The 25,190-nt window shown below is 38.2% G+C and overlaps 1 protein-coding gene across 1 annotated transcript in view; it reads right to left on the bottom strand.

Moving 5' to 3' along the window:
* Nucleotides 1-25,190, bottom strand: part of LOC122145429 (deoxynucleoside triphosphate triphosphohydrolase SAMHD1-like) — a 50,431-nt gene that overhangs the window by 10,029 nt on the left and 15,212 nt on the right. Inside the window, exons 3-11 of the mRNA XM_042759225.1 lie at nucleotides 22,748-22,842; nucleotides 19,417-19,577; nucleotides 19,095-19,210; nucleotides 12,935-13,001; nucleotides 12,699-12,732; nucleotides 12,252-12,395; nucleotides 3,385-3,485; nucleotides 2,026-2,134; nucleotides 348-439 (exon numbers count right to left, since the gene is read on the bottom strand). Of these exons, the coding sequence (XP_042615159.1) occupies nucleotides 348-439; nucleotides 2,026-2,134; nucleotides 3,385-3,485; nucleotides 12,252-12,395; nucleotides 12,699-12,732; nucleotides 12,935-13,001; nucleotides 19,095-19,210; nucleotides 19,417-19,577; nucleotides 22,748-22,842 (919 nt within the window). The remainder of the gene's footprint in view (nucleotides 1-347; nucleotides 440-2,025; nucleotides 2,135-3,384; nucleotides 3,486-12,251; nucleotides 12,396-12,698; nucleotides 12,733-12,934; nucleotides 13,002-19,094; nucleotides 19,211-19,416; nucleotides 19,578-22,747; nucleotides 22,843-25,190) is intronic.

Below are 25,190 nucleotides of genomic sequence, written 5' to 3'. Positions count from 1 at the left end.
ATGTTTTAAGGCAATCGGTTTCCTCAAACGGTTTGAGTAAACCCAACTTGTCATGTTTTTAAGGATATATGTTTACACAAAAGGTTTGAGTTACGTTACTTGTCGGGTTTTACAGTGTGTTAGTTTTAAATCTTAAATGGTTTAAGGCAATCGGTTTCCTCAAACGGTTTGAGTAAACCTAACTTGTCAGGTTTTTAAGGATATCTGTTTACTAAAACGTGTTTTGAGTTAAGTTACTTGTCGGGTTTTACAGTGTTAGTGTTTTTTTGCAATTGGTGAGCCACAGTGTTAAATATTGTACAATCAGATGCACAGATATCCCCTTCACAACGAACAGAGAAACTCACATGTCTTCGATGATGTTGCAGATCTTGTGCTGATAGGCCTGCCGATGGAGAGTGTATCGGGTGCGAAACATGTCATAAACATTATCAGCCTCCTGTGAGACAGACAGACATCAGTGTGTCAGATATCCCACAATCCAGTCCTCACACTGAACATTATTATTATTAAGCTGAACACACAAAAAAATGCTATTTAAAAGTATAAAGTGTTTATTTGTCCATGGAATGTCAGTGGGCACCAGTGTTGTCTTGACCTCACTGACTTTGTATGGACTGAAATAACTGAAACCCCTTGAAAATATCTTCTTTTGTGTCCCACAGAATAAATAAAGTACTACTATTAATAAAAATGATAATAAAATTAAATAAAAAAATAAGGGGGGGGGGGGGGGGATAGTTGTATGATGACAAAATGATCATTTTTGGGTGAACCATCACTTTGAGTTAACATGCCAATATGGTGTGCCACTGAAAGTCATTTTAATCTGCAGTTGCCAATTTTAGATTTATAAGAAATTGCCTTATAACATCAGCAGAAATCTTCTATGTGAATGTAATGGTCTTTCCTCACTTAAAATACTGTATGATAAGCTGGACTCAAACAAAAGGCACAACATCAAAGTTGATTCTTTCTCTATATTAGCAGAGCAAAAAACCTAACTCTTAACACCACTGTAATATTCTTCTAAAGTATAGGCTAACATCTTAAGTTTAAAATCTTATCACATACACCTGGGGTGGCCAACATCGGTCCTGGAGAGCCACAGTCCTGCACAGCAAAAAATCCAGAGTGAAATTAACTCTGCTGGGAGTACATGTGAGACCACACTCAAGAGTGTGAAAGTGTTAAAATATGAGTGTTAAATTAACACTGAATCAGAGTTAAAGTTAATGAGATAATTAAGTGATTAATTGAGTGATGATTGACCATTATTGACGAGACCTGATGTTAACGAGCAGAATCAACAAAGACGAAAATCACTATTTTAATGTTAACATTATAGTGGCCAATGTTTGCTTTAGTTGGGCTCTTGACCCTTAATATTTTAAAGTCAGATTTTGCTTGGCTGTTGTAATGGAGTTATAAAACAGACGGGCAAACAAAAAATATTGGTTTTCCTGAATCACTGAGTTAAGATTTCATTGTTTGATTATTGCGGCCGAATGATTCTTCAGCATAGGATTACCAGCATTTTATATACAATCTGTGGAATTTCATAAAAGTTGCTTGCTCAAAAATCTTTCAAAAGAGTCTTTCATTTAGACATGCAAACATCAAGAATCAACCTGTGAACCTCAACGACGGTTTTTATTTATGCTCGCCTCTCTATTACAACTGAGTTATAACAGCCAAACCAAATCTAATTTTAAAAACATAAGGGTCAAGAGCCCAACTAAAGCAAACACTGACCACTATAATGGTGACATAAAATGTTTTGATTTTTGTCTTTGTTGATTCTGCTTGTTAAGATCCTTTAACACTTTCACACTCTTGAGTATGGTCTCACATGTATTCCCAGCGGAGTTGATTTCACTCTGGATTTTTTGCTGTGTGCAGAGTTTTGTTTCAACCTTAATAAAAACTCACTGAAGTCTCACTGAGCCAAATGACTCAACATGCCATATATGCAATATGGGTCTGTTTAGTTATAAATAATAGTGTGATGATTGAATCAGGCACCTTGTCTCTGAAGCAGATGTGATTTCTCCCGTTCACTTTACAGACTCGAGCAAACTTCAGCAGACGCTGATGATCAAAACTGTTTCGAATGCCAAGGTGATGACAGTCTCTGCAAAATTAAGTATATGCAAATTAAATTGAGACACAAATGAGTTCATGTCTGTTTGGCTCTGGTTTGTGTTTGATCTGGTGCCTTTATTTCACACTAACCTACTGTAACAAGATAATAAGACAATGTCCAGTTTGAGCTTTCAGTACATACTAGTGATGTTCGATTCTTGAACGAATTGCTCTTTTGAGCTGGTTCTCAGGAAGTAACTGGTTGAGCCGGTTCACACAATCAAACAGAATCAAACTTTAGTTCCCGGTTGATGACGCAGGACGCACAGCCGAAGTATTATGTCCGACTCAAAAAGAACCGAATGAGCCAGTTTTACCAACTGTTGAAGTTTGCAGAGGATTTCAGAGGATTCTGACGAGTGAGTTGCACTGTGTGTGTATCACCAAGGACTTGAACTAGCGTGATGCTTAAAGTTTCTTTATAACAAACAAAACATAGGCTACTGGAGATATGTTTATGAATCGTTTTATTAAAAAAGTCCTGGATTTTTATTAAAACATGGAAAAACCTGAATTTTAGCACTGTTTATTGTGCATGCAGATCATATTTTAAGTGAAATCAAAGAGTTTATAACACTAGTTTATTCTTTCTTCACTTTAGACATGTAGAACATATCTGCGCTTGTGCATCAGTGTCTGTAATGTGTGCCGTATATGTGAAACTTTTAGGAATTTTATCTAAGTTGGAGGCTAGTCAATACTAGTCAGTCGTATCTGACATAAAGGATCCGCGAATGAAACTGTGACCACTAACACCATTAACTTAAGTGAATGAAAGGCAATAATCAGCTATACGCATTCACACAAATAACTTTTTATTTGAATGTTTCAATATGTGTTAACAGACATTACTTTATTTGAATGGTTCAATGATACAGCATGGCCATGAGTGGTTAGAAAAGTAATGCGTAGTGACATCATTGCTTGATTACGTCAGGAACCAATGAATCGTCTTTTTGATCCAGTTCGGTGAGCGGAACTGTCCGAAAAGAACTGGTGCACGTAAATGAATCGGACTTTGCATCACTAGTACATACAAATCATAACAATATTTCACAGCTCAGGATAGTCACTAGTGAAGATTTGAGATTGTTCTTTTCATTGATGTCACGCTGCAAATTTCATGCAGCTCTACACTCACTAGTCAGATGACATTTATGACTAAGGTGATTGGCTCAAAAAGTTAAAATAGATGCTAGATTATAGCAGCATCCTCACAAAATGCCAAATAATATTTACCGTGCAAAATAGTCCCATTTGTCTACATCAATCCCGTTCTGTTTATTTGCCACAATCTCATACAGGAAGGATTTTTCTTCATCTCTGCCTTCATATGTCCACTGAAAAGACAAGCAATATCTGGTTCACTTTAATTTTCCATTGAAGGTTATAAGTCAATCTGTTTTATTAACCTGGAGCAGCAGAGTTAAACAGTTGTGTATCAGATTCATGCATTTGGTCTTTAAAGGTGGGGGTATGTATTTTTTCAAAAACGCTTTAGAATAGACCGAGTCGGGCCCAGTACCAAAACAAACTAATCAGTAGTAAGGGGCGTGTCTACTCATGATGTGGAAGAGAGAGTGCTCAGTGCAGGACGGACATTAGCTGAGCCAAGCGACGACAGAAAGATAGAGATGGCAGATAAAAAACAAAATAGGAAAACGTCTGCGGAACAAAAGAAAGCTTACAATAAGGCAGGAAGTAGGACTCATGTAAATTTCAGACCAGCTTTCCAGCGCTGGAGAGAACTCCAAGAGTGGGAAGGCTAGTGATCGGACACCGAGGTTGCTTTGTTTCTTCTCGATAGGTGAGTTACATTGGTTTTGCTTTGTTTCACAGAACGAATATATGCTGGCTTTTGCTTGAATATGCTTGTGAGTCATGTTCCTTTGTTTGTTCATCTGCAATCGTATTGTCGTTCCCTTCAGCTAAGATAGACACATTCATTTCCACACCCATAAGCCTGCAGCATCTAAACCTGCTCCACTGTCCGTTTCAAGCTTAAGCTCCCAAAATATGTCTGAAAAGTAAGATAATATGTTTAATACAGCAGATTCCACCATAATCAGTGCATGGGTTGCTTACATATGTGTGGAGTGGAGCCTATCAAAAGAGGGGTGAGAGCCTTTTGGGGTAGGGGTGTGTTTGTTTTGGTGATTTGAAATATCAACATTGACTACCAGAAATCACTTACTCCACCTTTAAGTGACAGCAGCTAAATATACCTGCTGCTGTCTTTGTTGTTCGAAATTAATTAAGGAACAAAAGAATATAAATAAGTACTCTACTCCAGGGGTGGCCAACCCTGCTCCTGGCGATCGACTGTCCTACAAAGTTCAGCTCCAACCCTAATCAAACACACCTGAAGCAACTAATTAAGGTCTTCAGGCTCACTTAAAAATTAAAGGCAGGTGTGTTTGATTAGGGTTGAAGCTAAACAATGCAGGACAGTCGATCGCCAGGAGCAGGGTTGGGCACCCCTGCTCTACTCTTAGCTGAATAATTTATTTAACTTTAATAAGGATTAATATATATTCAATTTATACATAGTATTTAATCCCAGAATACTACTGCCACTGTAAAAAGTGATTCTCTATATTTACTCTAAATATTAATTTAAACTCTATATTTAATTTAAAATTGTCAGCAGATTACAAGCAATATTATTAATTAAATTTAACACATTAGAATTAATTAGAATTAACCATTCAAAAAGAGTAGAATAACATGAAAAAATTAAGTAAAATTTACACATAATTGTTGATTTTATTGGACATAAAAAACAAACAAAAAAACACTATGCTAAAGAATACTGTTATGCATGCCAGGCCAGTAGTTGACGATCATGAAACACCCTTCGAAAACATTATATGCATGCACATGACGTCAACCTTTTTACAAATTCACATTTTTGTTGCTTACATAGATATGATACAGGTATCATGTTCAAAAGGTTGTGTTTTAAGATCCCCAAAACAGAGTTATTGAAGACACCTAAAGTTCATGAACAGAATCACTGAAGAAAAAAAGGGTAAATTATTGGTTACCATTATAGTGGTCAGTGTTTGCTTTAGTTGGGCTCTTGACCCTTGGTGTTTTAATATTACATTTTGTATTGCTGTTGTAACTCAGTTATAACAGCTAGACAAGCTAAGAAAAAAAGATGATCAGGTGGTGTTGGTTGTGCTTTTGCGTAATCTTTGTTTTACCTAGTTTTAGAGCCTGATGGCTGAGTTAAATTAAACAATGAAAGACCTGGAATTTTCAGTATAATCAAGGGTTTAAGATTAAATTCTGATTAAAAAAAGTGGAGGGGAACCTTCTTTTGGCACACAGTGACATCAAGAATCAGCGTATGAATCTCAAGAACCGGGTGACAAACAGCATATTCAGATAAACAGATGAACTGTAAAGCATCACAAAACAAGCTACTAAACAATTGTTGCTCATAATTTATTCATGCCGAAAAAGCATGATGGGAGCCACAAATGAGTTTTGATTGGTGGCAACCAGAATGCAGTGCAACATGCATTTTGATGGTCACCCTTGTTGAGGTTCTCAGGCTGATTCTTGATGTCCATGTGCCTAAATGAAAGGTTAGTTTCTTTTTTTAACAAGGTTTTAAGGAGTAGTGCTTCTAAGAATTTCTCTGATTTTGCTGAAAGACACACCTAAGTCAGAAACCCAGAGCAAATGATCATGTCAAAACAGTTAACACCATTTCCTTCTTGGCTTATCTAGCTGCTGTATCACAACTACAACAACCAAAAAAAAAAATCTCTTCAAAATATTAAGGGTCAAGAGCACAACTAAAGCAAACACTGACCACTATAATGGTAACCAATAATTTACCCTTTTTCCTTCAGTGATTCTGTTCATGAACTTTAGGTTTCTTCAATAACTCTGTTTTGGGGGCCTTAAGACACAAACTTTTGAACATGATGCCTGTATCATATCTATGTAAGCAACAAAATGTGAATTTGTAAAAAGGTGAATGTCATGTGTCATGCATATAATATTTTCGAAGGGTGTTTCATGATCACCAAATACTGGCTGCCTGGCATGCATAAAACATAATCTTTCTTAGCATAGTGTTTTTTTTTTTTTTTTTTTTTTTGTTTGTTTGTTTTTCATCCAATGAAATCAATATTTTTGTGTAAATTTTACTTAATTTTTTCATGTTATTCTACATGTTATCATTTTGAATGGTTAATTCTAACTAATTCTATTGTGTTAAATTTAATTAATCATATTGCTTGTAATCTGTTGACACAATTTTATTGAGTAAATATAGAGAATCACTTTTTACCAGAGGTGGATAGTCCAGGGGTCAGAAAGTAAAAGTCCTGCCATATGTTTATTCCACCAATGAACTCAGCAGGTCCTGATTTCACCAGAGGAGGAATCAAGTCAATTCCTTCCAAGTCACACAACGAGTCTCAATGTTAAATCCGGTCCCAAAGAGTTAAAGTTAATGAATAATTAAGTGACTAATTAAATGAAGAGTGTGCATTGTGATGAACACCTGCTGTTAACAATGCAACATCACTGAAGAAAAGAGAAATAATAATAACTACAACTGACTTTAAGCACAGCCTTGGATGAAATCAATTGAAAAGGAAAAAAAAAAAACTTTGCCACCATAATTGTGGTCAGTATTTGCTTCAGTTGGACCTCTTGAGCCTTTTTAACAGTTTTTTTTTTGAAAAATTTGTTCTCAGAAGTGCACTCTTTACTGTTTCATAGCAAACGTTTGTGCAATGCTGAAGCAAATCTTGAACTAGCAGGTAACTTATGCTTTTGATGACTGTATGATCTTGATTTGAATTTCTTTAATTGTTCATTTAAAAAAAGAGTGATATTCTCATTATACTTGCCACCCATAATACTTCAATATCAAGAGAGAAAAAAAAAAAACTTGTTTAGGATTAGGCATTTAGCCATTAACATTTATCATATGATCCTCAACAGTGGTGACAAATAATTATTCATACTGCAGTGCATTATGGGGAGTTTTTCATGTAAGCAACATGAGAGCATTTTGTTGATTTTCACCATAGTAGAGATTCATATGCTGGTTCTTGATATTTGTGTGTGTCTAAAAAGCACTGGAGCTCAAATTTCTGTATGTGTTACACAGATTTAAAATTATTCTCTGTAAATATTATAAGCAGTACTTTTTTTTGCATGCTGTAGTTTCACTGGGATGATTATTCAAAATCTAAACTTATGAAAAAACAAACACTATTTTGAATATGACACACACCAGCCTCATTGTGACTATCTGTTTAATGCATATCACTGATCTCTTTTCTCTACAACCCCACATATAGAACTACAGAGAAACAAGTCAAGGGTCAAGAGCACAACTAAATCAAACACTGATCTCCATGATGGTGGCATCATTTAACCAATAAAACATTAACATCTGATCCTCTGTAATTTACAACAACAACAGGTGTTCATCACTAATGCACAAATCATCATTTAATCAGTCACTTAATTATCTCATTAACTTTAACTCTTTGAGGACTTGAAATATGACTTGAAGACTTGCTTGTGACTTGAAAGGACTAACTTGGTTCCTCCTCTGGTGAAATCAGCTGCTGAGTTCATGGGTGGAATAAACATATGGCAGGACTTTTACTTTCTGACCCCTGGACTCTCCACCTCTGCTTTTTACAGTGCAGGCCTACCTAAAAAACTTCAAGCCCTGTTTATTTTATTTGTTTCTTTGTTCTGCTGTATTGTACTGTTTCTCGTAATTTGTTCATTTGATCTTATTTTATTATTGACTTTTTACTTGTCCTGATGTAACATTAATGTTGCTTGGGTAAAAATCAATGAGAACAACTGGCCAATGGAAATTTTGTCAAGGCAAGTAAAATTCTGAATAGGAATAAATGTATATATACATACAATTTGTGTATTGTTCTTTTTACACATGTTGTTATCCGTAACACGGAAGCTCTGAACTGCAACATAAAAAATATATATAATAATAATAAATCAACGTGGGGGGGGAAAAAAATATTGTGGTGTGTTGTGGTGTGATGAGGTGGTGCTTTCAAGTAACAAGCAAGTCTTCAAGTCATATCTCAAGTCCTCAAAGGGTTAAAGTTAAGGAGATACTTAAGTGATTAATTAAGTGATGATTGTGCATTAGTGATGAACACCCTACTGTTTAATAATCAAACATCACTGAAAAGGAGAAACCACAGAAATACTACAACTGACTTTAAGCACAGCCTTGGATGAAATCAATTGGAAGAAGAAAATAAAAACTCAGTATTTGCTTCAGTTGGGCTCTTGAGCCTTTTAACAGTTTTGATAAATTTGCTGCTAAGCAAATGCATTACTGTTTCATAGCAAACATTTGTACAATGCTGAAACAAATCTTAACCTAGCAGGTGTCTTGTATTTTTGATGACTGTATGATCTTGATTATTCTAAAAAAAGCAATGAATCTCAATACGCAAATGCCACCATAATGCTTCAATATTAAGAAAAAAAAAAACCCAAAAAGTGTTTAGGATTAGGCATTTAGCCATGAACATTTATCATATGATCCTCAACAGTGGTGACAAATAATTATTCAACTGCAGTGCACTTATGGGGAGTTTTTTTATGTATTGCATTATGAAGCATTTTGTTGATTGTCACCATTGTAGAGATTCATATGCTTGTTCTTGATATCTGTGTGTCTAAAAGCACTGGAGTTCAAATTTCTGTATGTGCTACACAGATTTAAAATACGTTCTCTGTAAATATTAGATGATAGTTCTTAACCTAAACTTATTGAAAAAAAAAAAAAAACATTACTTTGAATATAACCACACTAGAGTTGTGACGTTTGCAAACGAACCGATTCTTTTGAACGGCTCATAAACATGAACGATGGGAGCCGAGTCGCGGCTGGAGGGGGAGCCGTTCTTTCTGTCGTTCTTTTTTCCTATGCGTGTTTCACACAGATGACACACAAATGAGCTCCTCCGCGAGGACAGAACAGTTATAGGGGAGGGGCGCACCCAGCGCAGGCCCAACCCTTTATAAAGTGCGTGATGATTAGTTATTTAGTGTGCACGCATCCTTCACGTGAGTACTCCAGTGGAAAAAAAAAAACCTGCGTGCCTCTGTCATTGGGTAGGAGCGGAGCCATGACGTGTGCACGCTGCCGTCACATGCTTACTCCAGTTAAAAAAAAAAAAAAAAAAATAAAAAACACATGCGAATGCCTCTCTGTCTCAGTGCCAACGTCAGTAATAGCGGGTCGTTCGGACTTAGAAATGGCAAGAAGCCCACACACGTGACACATCTGAAAATGGGTAGGTATTGTATGAATAACATAAGTCAACGTAGCTTTACACACACTCAACACACACACACACACACACACACACTTGTACTAAAGGTAAATCCAAAATAGTGATGTCACTGTCTAAGCAGAGGGATTTGTGCAACCCTATGGAAATATGTCCCACACATGACAAATGACGGTTAATAATCAATATTTCAGAATAATTCAAATTCAAAAGATATTGGTGTGTGATATCTGAGTTTTAATTATTTGACTACACATCTCACCTCATCATTCCTCCCAGTGATTATTTCCAGGATAAACTGAGATGCCCCCAAGCTGGCTTCTTAAAACTTGACTAAATATTTAAAAAAGAAAGAGCCGTTCTTTTGAATGGCTCTTTGAAAGGAACAGATCGCAAAGATCCGGATCCCCTCAAAGAGCCATAAATCCCATCACTAAACCACACCAGCTCATTGTGACTTTACATTCATTGTATATCACTGAACTCTCTTCTCTACAACACCACATACAAACCTACAGAGAGAGATCTAGCAACAAGTCAAGGAGTACAAACTAAAAATCAAACACCTGATCTCCATGATGGTGGCATCATCCCATTTTAACCATAAAACATAACATCTGATCCTCTGTAATTCTCAATAAACAGCAGGTGATCATCACCAATGCACAATCATCATTTAATTAGTCACATAATTATCTCATTAACTTTAACTCTTTGAGGACCTGGGATATGACTTTGAAGACTTGCTTTTGACTTGAAAGTCCACCTCTGGTGAGATCCTTCTGACCCGAAGTCCGAAGACTTTCCTCTCTCCTAAAACGTTTTTTTTTTTCTCTCGTCTTCAAAACTTTTTTTTCCCGCTCTACTACGGGATTAAAACATTATTATATTTTTTTTCTAAAAATGTTATTTTTTTTCTCCTACCTTTGTTTTTTTCGCTTTGCGAATCCGGGCATATTTAATGTTATGAAGAATTTACGTATTTGTATAATTTTGTTTTTTTTTTTTTTGTTTTTACATTTATATTTTTTTTATATTTACTTTGTGGGTGGAGACACTGTACAAATTGTGAATAGTTATAGAACAGAATGCAATGATGTGGAAGTTTCAGATTTCAATATTTTATTCAGAATACAACATAGATGACGCATTAAATGTTTAAACTGAGAAAATGTATTGTTTTAAGGGAAAATAAGTTGATTTTAAATTTCATGGCATCAACACATCTCAAAAAAATTAGGACAAGGCCATGTTTACCACTGTGTGGCATCCCCTCTTCTTTTTGTAACAGTCTGCAAATGTCTGGGGAGAAAATGGAGAGAAGTTGCTCAAGTTTAGGAATAGGAATGTTGTCCCATTCTTGTCTAATATAGGCTTCTAGTTGCTCAGCTGTCTTAGGTCTTCTTTGTCGCATCTTCCTCTTTATAATGCGCCAAATGTTTTCTATGGGTTGGGTGGAATTTCAGTATTCGGTTCCATGTTCTATGTTGTAATGATGTTTTGTTTTGTGATTTATGTGGTATGGCATTGGTCATGTTGGAAAAATGAAAGGTCTTCCCTGAAAGAGACGACGTCTGGATGGGAGCATATGTTGTTCTAGAACTTGGATATACCTTTCAGCATTGATGGTGCCTTTCCAGATGTGTAAGCTGCCCATGCCACACGCACTCATGCAACCCCATACCATCAGAGATGCAGGCTTCTGAACTGAGCGCTGATAACAACTTGGATTGTCCTTTGTCTCTTTAGTCGGATGACAATGGCGTCCCAGTTTTCCAAAAAGAACTTAAAATTTTGATTCGTCTGACCACAGAACAGTTTTCCACTTTTCCACAGTCCATTTTAAATGAGCCTTGGCCCAGAGAAAAATGCCTGCGCTTCTGGATCATGTTTAGATATGGCTTCTTTTTTGACCTATAGAGTTTTAGCCTGCAACGGCGAATGGCACGGTGGATTGTGTTCACTGACAATGTTTTCTGGAAATATTCCTGAGCCCATGTTGTGATTTGCATTACAGTAGCATTCCTGTATGTGATTTAGTGCTGTCTAAGGGCCCGAATATCACGGGCATCCAGTATGTTTTTTTTGGCCTTGACCCTTACGCACAGAGATTGTTCCAGATTCTCTGATTCTTTGGATGATATTATGCACTGTAGATGATGATAACTTCAAACTCTTTGCAATTTTTCTCTGAGAAACTCCTTTTTGATATTGCTCCACTATTTTTCGCCACAGCATTGGGTGAATTGGTGATCCTCTGCCCATCTTGACTTCTGAGAGACACTGCCACTCTGAGAGGCTCTTTTTATACCCAATCATGTTGCCAATTGACCTAATAAGTTGCGAATTGGTCCTCCAGCTGTTCCTTATATGTACATTTTACTTTTCCAGCCTCTTCTACCTGTCCCAACTTTTTGGAATGTGTAGCTCTCATGAAATCCAAAAATGAGCCAATATTTGGCATGACATTTCAAAATGTCTCACTTTCAACATTTGATATGTTATCTATATTCTATTGTGAATAAAATATAAGTTTATGAGATTTGTAAATTATTCCATTCCTTTTTTTACTCACAATTTGTACAGTGTCCCAACTTTTTTGGAATCGGGTTTGTATATACAAATGAAATTCTTTGCATAATATGCTGAAAGATTCTGTTCTTTGTGTTGTTTTAATTTTGATCATTTTAATATGAAAATGGTATGTTATAAATTAAATTAAGTTTTGGTCACCCCACCTGTCAGACCAGAGTTTCATCCCTGACCTGGAGTATCAGTTTGTACCTCTGAGGTTTTTGCCCCTTCGATTAACTCTTTAATGAAGGTGACGTCTTTATCATCCAGTCCATATTCTTTCAACACGTCTTCATTCTCAGCCTTCATACTCTTCACAATGTCATCGAACATCTGAATTGACATCTGCTCATGCTGCAGTAAAGACACAAAGACAGATGAAATCATAAACATATATAGTACAGATTCATTGCTGAACTGAACTCCACTGGGTGCATGAGAATGTCATTGTAGGAATGATTATGATATTATTAAGTTCCTTGACAAACATCATATCCATGTAAAATGAAGAATTGACACGATTGCAAAATGCATCAATTTGTTTACATTTTTTATGTACAGCCAGAATCAGAAACCTTGCAAACTTAATGGTATTCACATTTTTAAAATATACTAATAAACATTATGAAACACAATTGTTGATGACCCCAAGCTCACCTTCCACTTTTCAGGGATGTCATCAGGCAGACCTAAGAAAAAGAATAAATTCTCAGGTGGTTTGCAAGTCATACTTTGTACATTAACAAAATATTTCAGACACATTTACCAGATGTACACATAAAACAGCTTGAATACAGCATTTCCAAATGCAAATATGATAGCTGCATGTCCATGTAATAAAGACTAGTAAAAGACTCAGTATATTTCAAATTTCACACCAAATGTAATAAAGACTCAAGTAAGAAATTTTGGCTTCAGGAATAACCAGACAATCAAATACATGAGAAAATGGACCATGACCTAAAAATAAAAATAACAATTATTTATTTATTTATACAGCATTTTGATTTGTTTTACGTCTTTAATTGTAATGTGTGATACCTGAATCGAAATTGCATTTGCTTCCCATATTACTAATATTAATATGATACTAGAAGTAAGAGTTATATTTTTTAGACCAGTAGTATCTTCTTGTTTTTCATATTTACACTGTAAGTTAGGGGTGAGCGATCTGAAAATGTTATATTATGATTGATCTTGAAAACATCCACGATCTACTTTTCAAGCGAATCATAGAGACGGTAATATTTTCTTATGTCCTTGTAGTTGACCTTATTTATCTCTGCCTCTTTTCAGCACTGATCTCATTGTCTTCTGTCTTTTGGCTTTTATTTCGACAGTGTGAAGGTAACATTACAATTAGGAGTAATTTATTAATGGTGATTATGTCAAGGTGATATCCATATGGCAAAAATTATGGCCATGATCTTGGCCTTTAAAAGGGACATTAACTGAGAAATCTAAATTCTTCTACATCACTGCCTGTTTAGCCCCTCCCACTGATTCACACACTAGTGAAATAACGAGAGAGGCAAACACAGATCTACGCAGAAACCAAACAATAAAGATGCTCCAAAGACAACAAGACACTGTTCAATGCCAAGCTGTGGAAAAACAGTCTTTGCATCACCTTCCTTCTGATTCCAGCTTAGGAAAGAGTGGATGAACTTTATTTTTAATGAAGTTGCAGACTGCGTCAGTAAGAACTCTGTCCTTTGTTCACTTCATTTTACCATGAATTTGTTTGTAAACAAAGCACAATTTTACTCAGCATTTCCAGAAAGATTGAATCTGAAAGACATGCTGTGGTGTATCTGACAGTAATGTAGTACCACACAAGTGTGAGTAACTGTTTTTATTGCATGCTCACTATTGCTTTATCTCTTATTATAGATTGTTTGATACATACTGAGTATTTATGTGTTTTTAACCTAAATCACAGCAGCGTGCATCTATCAAGGATATTGGCTGTCAAAAAAACACAACAGTTAGCCAAGTGAGGAACCCAGCAGTGGGTATTTACTTCTGAGTCTACGATCTGCCACGCCTATTCAAACAGAGCGTTCTGATGAGGGGTTAAAACAGGACATATTCAAACAGAGCGTTCTGATGAGGGGTTAAAACAGGACAAAAATTATAAGTGGTTCACTCAGAGAAGACTACAAAATAATAAAAAGGGTTAGTTCATGACTAACTTTAAGGAGTTCATTAACTGGAACTCCAGAGATCATCACTGGTCCTGGTCACAAACGCTTGGACAACAGGACTTGCTGATAAATCCTCCAAAGAGGTCTCATCATACCACGCTATTCTGCACTAAATTGGTTAGCCGACTTCTCCTTTGGGCACAGAAGAACCTCCACTTGGTGAGGGCGGTTCACGTGCCAGACTCCTCAAACGTAGGAGTTGACATGCTGTCACATGGTGGACCAACCCCTGGGAAATGGAGACTCCACCGCCAGATAGTCAGTATGACATGGCATTCCTTTGGTCAGGCAGATGTGGATCTCTTGCTTGTACAATGTGTAGTCAGGCTCCATCCACAATCTGAGCCTCACTTTAAGCAGCAGATGATGGGGCCCTTGAACAAGAACCGCTAAGCTTTTGGCTCACAGAGCGGCTTCCGTTCTGAGCTAATAGCACAGCGCGTGATTTGTTTAGTCACATATAGGTTTGATTTGGGTCCCTATAATGCTTAAGTTGAAATCTTACTTAAATGTGAAGTTTTTTGTATTAACAGGGAACATTTGTGGTTCCCTGAGATAATGGGAACGAGCATTGCGTAGATTGTGATGCTTTAGAGGTTTTTAGTTAAAAGGTTCTGGCGATATGGTATTCCAGTGTGACTTATATAGGAAATCAGCACAGCCCTTTATGGGGGGCTGAAATGAAATCTGTTTGTGCAGGAATACAGACGTGAACCAATCTGTCACGTTGGGTTTTGTTTTGCGTTCATGTTTCCATGTCTTTTATTTTGTCATTTTGCTGTCATCCTTGCCCTCATGTGTTCCTTTAGTCCATGGGTCTTGTTCTCATTGGTTTGTCATGTGGTTATCTGTTCTGTTTATTCATTGGTTCCTGTTCCTTACTTGTGTTTGGTCATTGGAGAGTACCCTCCCTCCCCCCCCCCCCCGCCACCTAAACGGAAGTTCAAAGACAGAATTCTAAAGGTGACTGTGTGCAAGTTTCTCTGACGCATAAGATATAGAGTCCTGCAAGTATGACATCAGAACCCAGAATACTTAATTTGCCGCTGGTTCCTTCTATATTTTCAGAAATGGGGTTTTCAGCTGGTTATAAGTAAACTAAAGCCTGTTGTAAATATTACACGGACAACAATATACATAGAAATAAGGCCGTCTTGGCAAGTATTTACATAAAGACAGTCAGTTATGTGAAGGAAATCGGATATGTGTCAGTATCGTGTATTTGGTCTTTAAAAATAATGCAAATACCTGCTGCTGTCTGTGTCATTACTGTAAAACAAAAGTCAAAAGACAGAGAATATCAATCACTGCTCTTGACTGAAGAACTTTAGTAGCTTTAATAAGAATCAATGTATGTTTAATTCATACAGTTAAGATTTATCTAAAGCATTGCTTTTAAAGTTTAACTCAGGTTTTAATGACCATTTTGGCAACTGATTATTTAATGCAACCACTGTTGTTTTAAGTCTTATAGCTTGTTTGACTCTGGATATTCTCAATAGTACAAAATTTTGAATATCGTGATTCAGATTGTAGATCGTAATTGCGTGTTATAAGATTGTGATATGATATTTTGGCCCACCCCTACTGTAAGTAAAACATGATTCTATTTTTGTCCAAAAAAACCTGTTTCCCATTTGTGGCTCACTTTAAAACATTAAACAGATATATCAAGCACAAAATACAATAATTCTAGCAATCACCAAAAAACATTTTTGTAAACAGGGACCCTACTAATTTGCTTAACCCTCTGGAGTCTAAGGGTATTTTTGGGGCCTGGAGAAGTTTTGTCATGCCCTGACATTTGTGCTTTTTTCAGTTTCTTATAAATATCTAAATGGCTAAAGTCTAATCTCACTGTAATCAGCACACACTGGGCTATAATAATATGTGAGCAGCATGTATGTACATGATTGTGTTTTTTGAGAAAAAAAAATGTTATGCGTGGTTAGTGAAAAACTAAAAATGTTAAATCACTTGAATAAGGCAATAAAACACATATAGAAAATTGGTTCCCAGGAAATTTGGAGAACTGGAGCTTGTAGCCTAGAAGAATTTTTTTTTCTAAATGATGTGAAAATCATCTTGTTTACTCACTTACAGAAAACAATATATTGATTTAATTTTCTAAGACACTTTTTGTTGCTAAAAGTCATATGCGAGTAGGCGTCAACTATCATGAATTCACACCTGAGAAGACAAAGGCCTGCATAATGGGCTGCATAATGAGCCATTCAGTCAGCTGTGTCACTGAGAGGGATGAGTTACAAGAAAGAATGTGAGGACAAAATAAATGTATATAATTTTATGTTTGTAGTTTATTTAGATATATGTAATTATCCCACAACATAATTTAATATTCACTTGTGAGTGCAGTTAAACAGTTTATTAGGAACAATCAAAGCTGACTTTCAAACTTAATTTTTTGCATCATTACTCAGTCACACAATCCTTCAGAAATCCTTTTAACAATCTTATTTTCTACTAAAAAAACATTTATTGTTATTATTATCATATTTATTATTAGTATTATTATTATTATTATTATTATTATTATTATTAATGTTGATAAAAGAGCTGAGTTACAGTTAATATTTTTTTTTAGGTTTTTTAGGGGGGGATAAATTGAAAGAAACAGCAATGATTGTTACATTTGTTACAGTCTTACATTATTGTTACATTTATATTATGTTACATCAAGCTTTCAGGAATGGTATAGTAGTGTATATTGTTATTGAGGAAACTTCATAGCGCCAGCGGCGCGGGGGCGTGGTCGCATTTTCACTTGATTATACAATTTAGTCAGGAATTATAGTTTGGAAAAAGTCTTAATGACGCATTTGTAACTGAAGATCAGAGGAAAAAGTCTAACTAGTAAACATGTTTACACGTTATGTGAAAACTATCGGGGTTATCAGGGGTACATTAGTAGATAATATAAAGTTTAACTGGAACTCAAATCAAAAAGAGACTTAAATAGGTCTCTTCTGCAGTATTCATTGCGTTACCGACTCTCTTTAATGAAGCAGAAGAACTGATCTCTGCTGAATAAAGTGCTTCAAACCCCTTTTCTTTTTTCTGAGGAAATCTTGCTTGTACATGTGTTACGCGGTAATCCTCCAATCTCAAATCCATGGGGCCCTTGAACAAAGGATGGTGATAAATCAACCACATCACATCTTTTGTGGTAAAGGTGAATTATGTCTTATTCCTCCTCATCGCAAAGCAAACAGTAAAATAAAAAAAACTGAAGAAACCAATCTCGCTGCGTTGTCTTCTGTTGTGGGGCGTATTATCACAAGCCGCGCGCGCTTTCAGTGAAACATTTGAATCTCAGGGAAGGCCGCGCTCGGCGCGGAGGCGTGGTCGCAATTAGAAGATAATGCAAGAAGGAAGACTGTGACTTAAAACGGACATCTGGTTGTTTTCACATATGGATTACTTTATCACAGAATATTTGTTTTCAGCAGCACTCGTTTAGTTGAAAAAGTAGACATGTCAGGCTTTCTATAGATATCTCTCTCATGTCTCTTCGCCAGGTTTCTCTCTGACGCATAAGATATAGAGTGCTGAGTATTCACTGAGTTACAGTTCATTTTAATGACGCATTTGTAACTGAAGATCAGCGCAGACAAAGGCTGCAGACAGCACTCCCTGAAGGGAAATCGGTTTGTTATCTTTCTTTTATAAGTGCACAAAGTTTGTTGTGAGTATTATGTCTGTATACAAAAAAAAGTAGACCAGGTTTTTACAGATTCGATTGATGTTATTGCTCTTCTCTGTACGATCAAAACTGATTTAAAGTGTAATTTAAGTTCTTTCGGGGTAAGTCTCAGGAGAAAATACCCCAAAACGCGTATACGCGTTAATCGACTCCAGAGGGTTAAAGGTGGGCTACAATGGTGTTTCATGTATTCAGAGTTGTTCACAGTGTTAAAGAGATGGATTCTCATGTTAAACATGGCCAAAGTTTTAAAAAATAATTTGGACGAACGGCGGAGAATTTCTGTGCTGAAAATCTTACTTCCAGGTTGGTACAAGTTTCAGTTTTTTTTTTTTTTGATTTTGGATTTAATGATGTAGACAATGGTGGAACTCCTTATATGAGCATTTCTCTCGGAAAAGTGCGCCCACGCACACGTCGACCAGAGGAGACCGCGAGACCGCGTGGTGGAACTCCTTATATGAGCCCCTCGGTAGCGCTACATAGGATTTGTTCAAGAATGTCTCCAAATAAGTGTGTTTTTGGATGTGAGGGAAAGTTTACTGTGTTCAGCTTCCCAAAGAACCCAGCGTTACACGAACAGTGGATGCAGTTTGTTTTTCCAGGGCAGCAACGGAGTGTGATAAGTGCATTTGTGTATTATCGTCATTTCAGTGGCGAATGTTTTATAAACAAGGCCTAGGTCGAAGCTGGATTTGCACATCGTTTGCTATTAAAACATGGAGCGGTCCCAGTGATAAAAGACCCCATTCATGTAAGTACAACTGCATCAGATTTCCGTCTTTTGTTGGAAATCAACACATAAGTGAATATATGTTAATGTAAACAACACAAAACATCAGTATTATAGCTCCGCCCACAGCACGCCTCCAGGAGCTCGGCTTTTTCCAGAGAGAATTGGAAAGCTGTATTTTTCTTTTATAAATATGATAAAACTAAAGACTTTTTGGAGATATGAAGGATGCAGTACTTCTCTATAGGTACTCAAGATTAACATGAGATTAGGTGAAACTGTGTATGTTATGTATCCTTTAAAGATGTTTTACAGATAAATATATATATTTATTTTTATGTGAAGAAAAGTTGCTAAAGGATTTTTCCATAAGCTTTAGTGCTCCTCACCCAAGTCATGACACAGACCAGCGATCTGAACACACAGGAAATCCTGTTTGGTGATTTTGAGCTCTGGTTGATTGTCATGAAGAATCTTCACCAGGCGTCCTGCTAAATACGCCACACTAACACACACACACACAACATACCTTTACTGTTTACTTCAAGATCAAAAACATGGAATCTAATTAAAATATTAAATATTTTATTAGTTTTTATTTTATTATGATCATTAACCAACAACAGAGAACCATGAATGTGTTACCAAATTATTAAAATATTACTTAAATAGCCTACTAAAATGTCAGCTTTGAATATAATAATTTCTCACCCAAGTGAGTGTTCAAAGCGATTGTGGGAAGCACCCGGATACACCAGATATGTTCCTCCTAGCTGTTTGATGTGTCTCAGTCTCTGAAACTGAGGAGTATCTGTGATCTTCACCAGCAGCGGGTGCAGCTCAATGTGACCATGAATGGGGTCGTTGAAGATCTACAAAATACAAAACAATATGCAATGTAATTCAGAACTCATCATGTTCAAATCCATGTCATTGAGGGGAGGGGAGGGGTGGGGGGCAAGGTCGGAAGGGAGTTCAGCTTCCCGACAGCCTGATGAATGAATCTGTCCTTCAGTCTGCTGGTCCTGGCCTGGAGACTCTGCAGTCTCCTAGCTGATGGCAGCAGACTGAAGAAGCTGTGTGACGGGAGGGTGGGATCACCTGCAATGCAGAGGGCTTTACGGGTGAGACGGGGTCCATAAATGTCATGGAGGGAGGGGAGGGAGACACCATCGATCTTCTCAGCTGCTCTCACTATGCGTTGAAGTGACTTGCGGCAGGACGCATTGCAGGCGCCATACCACACAGTGATGCAGTTTGTCAGAATGCTTTTGATGGTGCCTCTGTAGAAGGTGCACATGATGGGGGCCGGGGCTCTGGCTCTTCTCAGTTTGTGGAAATAGAGAAGGTGCTGTACTTTCTTGGCCAGTGCTGCTGTGTTGTTGGTCCAGGAGAGGTCCTCTGTGATGTGCACACCCAGGAACTTGGTGCTGCTCACTTTCTCCACAGTCGCACTGTTGATGGTCAGAGGAGCATGCTGAGTGTGCACTCTCCTGAAGTCAACAACAATCTCCTTCATCTTCTCAACATTTAGAGAGAGATTGTTGTCACTGCACCACCTGGCCAGGCGGCTCACCTCGCTTCTGTAGTTTGTCTCATCTCTGTTGCAATGAGACCCACCACAGTCGTGTCATCCACAAACTTAAAAGAGGTTAGAGTTATGTGACGGTGTGCAGTCATGGGTCAGCAGAGTGAAGAGGAGGGGGCTCAGCACACATCCTTGAGGGGCCCCAGTGTTCAGTGTGATGGTGCTGGATGTGTTGCTGCCGACCCGTCCAACAGCCAGTTGCACAGCGAAGTATTGATCTCCAGCTGGACCAGTTTGTGAATAAGCTGTTGAGGGATGATTGTGTTGAATGCTCAACTGAAGTCTATGAACAGCATTCTGACGTATGAGTATTTTTTTGTCCAGATGTGTGAGTGCTGAGTGAAGGGTAGTGGTGATGGCATCATCGGTCGAGTGGTAGGACCGATATGCAAACTGAAAGGGGTCCAGGGAGGGGAGGGGGCAGCCTTGATGTGGTGCCTGATTAGCGTTTCAAAGCACTTCATGAGAATAGGGGTAAGTGCAACTGGACGGTAGTTGTTGTAGCAGATGGAGACGGCTTCTTCTGGACTGGAATGATGGTGGTAGCTTTGAAGCATGTGGGGACAATAGCCTGACTAAGCAAGATGTTGAAAATGTCTGTGAAGACATCAGTGAGTTCCACTGAACAGTCTCTCAGTACACGCTTAGGAATGTTGTCAGGACCAGGAGCTTTGTCATTGATCCTGCTGAGGGATCTCCTCTCGCTGTCTGGGGACAATGTCATCACCTGGTCACCGGGAGGAGGTGGAGTTTTCTGTGCAGTGGTGCTGTTTTGTGCCTCAAAGCGAGCGAAGAAGGCATTCAGCTCGTTCAGCAGGGAGATGGTGCTGTCACAGGTGGGGGCTTGTAGTCCTTAATGGTCTGTATCCCCTGCCACAGGCTCCAAGTGTCTCTGCTGTCGCTGAAACAATGGGCTATCCTCCTGGAGTACTGTCTCTTAGCCTCTCTGAAGCTGCGTGATAGGTTGGCCCTAGCTGTCCTCAGGCCCACCTCATCTCCAGCTCTGAAGGCAGCGTTCCACGTCTTCAAGAGTCTGAAGACCTCCCCTGTCATCCACGGCTTCTGGTTGGCCCGGACAGTGATGGTCTTTGTGACTGTTACATCATCAATACACTTGGTGACGTAGGCAGTGACAGTCTCTGAGTACTCTTGGAAGTCTGTGGAGTTACTGTATGTGACAGCCTGCTTAAACATATTCCAGTTAGTGGTGTCAAAAAAGGCTTGAAGAGCCTCTGATGACTCTTCAGGCCATACTTGTATCTGTTTGTGAACTGATCTGGCGACTTTAACGAGCAGTCTGTATGCAGGCATTAGCATGAGAGTAATGTGGTCTGAGGCACCGAGTTGGGGGAGGGGTAGGGCTTTGTAAGCTGCTTTCTGGGTGGTGTAAACAAAGTCCAGAGTGTTGTTACCCCGTGTGGGAAAGTTTATGTGTTGGTGTATTTTTGGGAACACACTCTTTAAGTCTGCGTGGTTGAAATCCCCACCCAAGATGAGAAAAGCATCAGGGTGGGTTGTCTGCTGCTCACTGATGTGCTGATACAGTTCATTCAGTGCCTTACTCCTGTTATTGTTGTTGGAGCTGGGAGGGATGTCTTCCCTCGGTAAATAGAATGGCCGGCACTTAATAATCATAAACTCCACCAGGGGTGAGCAGTGTTTGCAGACCACAACAGCATCGCGGCACCACGCATCATTGATGTAAACACAAAGCCCGCCGCCGTATGACTTACCACCCATGACGAAAAATCTGTCCGCTCGATAGCATGTCAGGTGATCGAGCTAAAAAACGCAGTCTGGAACACTGTTGATGAGCCATGTTTCCGTGAACACAAAAACACAACAGTCTCTTACAGTCCTCTGAGTTGAGCGTAGTAGTCGGATGTAGTCCAGTTTATTGTCCAAAGAGCGTCCGTTAGCTAGTACGATGGTGGGGATAGCTGGCTTGTGTGGATTAGCAGTTAGCCTAGCCCGGATACCTCCATGCTTACCCCTCTTCTTCTGTTTCCTCTCACGCCAAAAACACAAAAACACCATTCTTACGGGAGAGAGTGAAGCCGCTCCTTGTGCATGCGCCACCATCTTGGGTGAGCTACATGACATGACTGTCTTTATGAATGAATCATTGAATCAGTCACTCAACTGGTTCTTTTCAAGCAGTGATTCATTAGTTCATTTGGGTATTAGATTGTTTGTTGAGTTTTGTTTTGTCGGTGGAGCAAAAATAAACAAGCACACATTTCAGCGTTTTCTCAATTAATTGTCTTTTTTCACAAACAAAAGTGAATAGTACATTCATCATACGTTTATGAAAAACAAGACTTTACATTTCAGTTAGATGGTAAAGAATTACAATCTACATTTACTACATAGCTTATCATCAGTGCTGCTAAATTGTGTGTGTTTCTTCATGGAAGTGAAGGGGCAGAATTGTTACATGAGTAGTTTGTTTACCTTCATTTGTTCTTTTGAGAAGTCTAAGGAGTACTTCTTCAGGATCTCCTGCAATTCATCCTTGATAATCTCCCATAACTGTTGTTTCTCAGCCTCTGGAAAGGCACATGATTCAATATCATCAGTGTCAAATATATGTCTTAAATAATTTATGTTTCCTCAGTTTGCAAACACAAGTGATCATTTTAGTTATGCATTTAGAGCTATGTACAGGACAAGACATTTCAGAAAAGTGACTTAAATTTGTGTTCATTTCACCACTAATATAAATTTGTCTGTACAAAATGTAAGCTGTGTAATGTTCTTTCAGTTTGTGGGACTAGTTTTAGGAAAGTAGGTCAAGCAGATTAAGTTCTGGTTATACCCTTCCCTTATGAAAATTAACCATGGTTTTACTACAGTAAAAGTGTAGTAACCATGTTTGTTTGACGTATTGATTACCATTTGTATAAGCACAGATTTACTACAAATACCATGGTTAAACTATAGTTTGTGTAGCAAAACAGCAGTACATTTGTTGGTTCCCATGGTTTGATGACAGAAACCAGGTTTTTTTTTTTTTTTTGTAGTAAAACCGTGGTGACTTTTCGTAAGGGTTCTGAGTTTCTTTGGGTGGATTTTTCTCTTTGTAAACTGTTGGCCTGTCCAAATACCCACACTTGTGGTCTTGGCCCCTTGAGAGCACGTACACAAAACAGGAAGTAAGTGTGCAAGACTGTCCCCGGTCTTAAAAAATGTCAAAGTGGAAGAGAAAACTAAAGGTGCACATAAAAATCTATTCATATATGAATCGCGATTCTGTCTTCTAGCAATTCTAATGGATTCACTAGTTTCAAAATCAATGTTCTAACAGCGGTTCTTAAGACTGTTCCTCATGTCGCACTGCTCTACATCTCTCCCTCTCTCCCTCTCTTCCTCTCTTCCTCTCCCTCTCTCTTGTGGTGCATGCTGGGAGGTTGTGGGTGAGAGTGGTGCTGGGCGGGAGTGAAGCTGTGAAAGTTTCACCTGTTTTTTTTCCTACTTTTTTTTCTTTTCCCCTGTTTTTTTTTGTGTTTGTTTGTATGTTTTGGTATTAGTTTATTTTTTGTGGAAAAGTGGTATTTGTGTGAGAGGAGGATGGGGTTCCACATGAAGATGCCATCCATATCTCTGCGCAATGGCTTCAGGTGTATGCCGGAGGACGGAGTGACGGTGGAGGATGTTTTAGTCGCTGTAGGAGAGAAGGTAGGACACGAGAATATTAACTCTGCGTCCAGAATGAATAGAGCCGTAGTCGTTTTCTTGAAACAACAACAACTTGTAAATCAAGTGATCGAAAGTGGGCTTATCATTAAAGATGAATTAGTGCAAGTTACACCGCTGCATAACGCATCTAGTAAAGTTGTGTTTTCGAACGTGTAGCCGTTCATCTCTGATGACGTGTTAGAGCGTGAACAAGTGCGGTTTGGTAAGATTGTGAGTCCGTTCAGAGCGATTTCTTTGGGGTGTAAGAACCCTGCATTGAAGCATGTCATGTCTTTAAGGAGACAGGTTTACATGTTTTTAGAATCACCAGATCATACACTTAATGTTTCTTTTCGTATAAAACATGAAGGGGGAGCATATATGATTTATGCAACTACCGGAAGTTTACGCTGCTTTGTATGCGGCGATGTTGGCCATAAACGGCAGATGTGTCCGCATAAAGATCGTGAACAGGAAAACGTTGGCCCAGTGAATGTGATAGAGACTGCTGCTCAGGTTTCATCCATACAGACGGGTCAGGAGGAGATTACAGGCCTCACGGAGGTAAGGCAGGCAGAGGTAAATATAGCTTTAAATGTAGCAGTGAATACCTCAGTGATGCCGGTGATAGCGGCAACAAGTTCAAATGCTGCTGCTGCTGATGATGATGATGATGCGGTTAAGAGTAAAGCGCATCATTGTTGAACAGGACAATAAATGTGACAAGAATGTGTTTCCAAGTACTAGTTCTGCTCAGTGTGGTGCAGAGAATAGTTGAACAGACTCAGTGACAGCAGCAGAGGATGGTCTGTCAGATGAGTCTGCTTATGTTCTGGATATGGACTCTTGCTCACAGTGTGGGTTTGAAGAGAGCTCTCAAGATCCCCAGAAGGAGCTCTCTCTATATACTTTAGAGGAAATTGATCAGTTTCTAGATAATACTTTTGGAAAGGAGGTTGATGTGAAGAAATTCTTTCCTGATGTAGAAAAATTCGTAAAATCAGTTACTTTTCTTCAGAAGAATGTGGGGGTTGATCTTCTGAGCGAAAAGAAGCGGTTTCGTTTAAAGAAGCACTTAACTACAGTTAGAAAAGACCGGAAAATGGAGAAAAAGAGAACATTAAAAGTACTTTAGTTATTGATCTTTTCATGCATCACATGATGTCTTTTTCTTTATTTCTGTTTTTTTCTGCCTGTCTGCTCTTTCTTCCAGTATTTT

This window comes from Cyprinus carpio, chromosome A1 (genome assembly GCF_018340385.1).
Source record: "Cyprinus carpio isolate SPL01 chromosome A1, ASM1834038v1, whole genome shotgun sequence".
Taxonomy (NCBI): Eukaryota; Metazoa; Chordata; class Actinopteri; order Cypriniformes; family Cyprinidae; genus Cyprinus; species Cyprinus carpio.
Note: the sequence above shows the minus strand (reverse complement) of the source record. Positions and strands in the feature narration are given on the sequence as shown.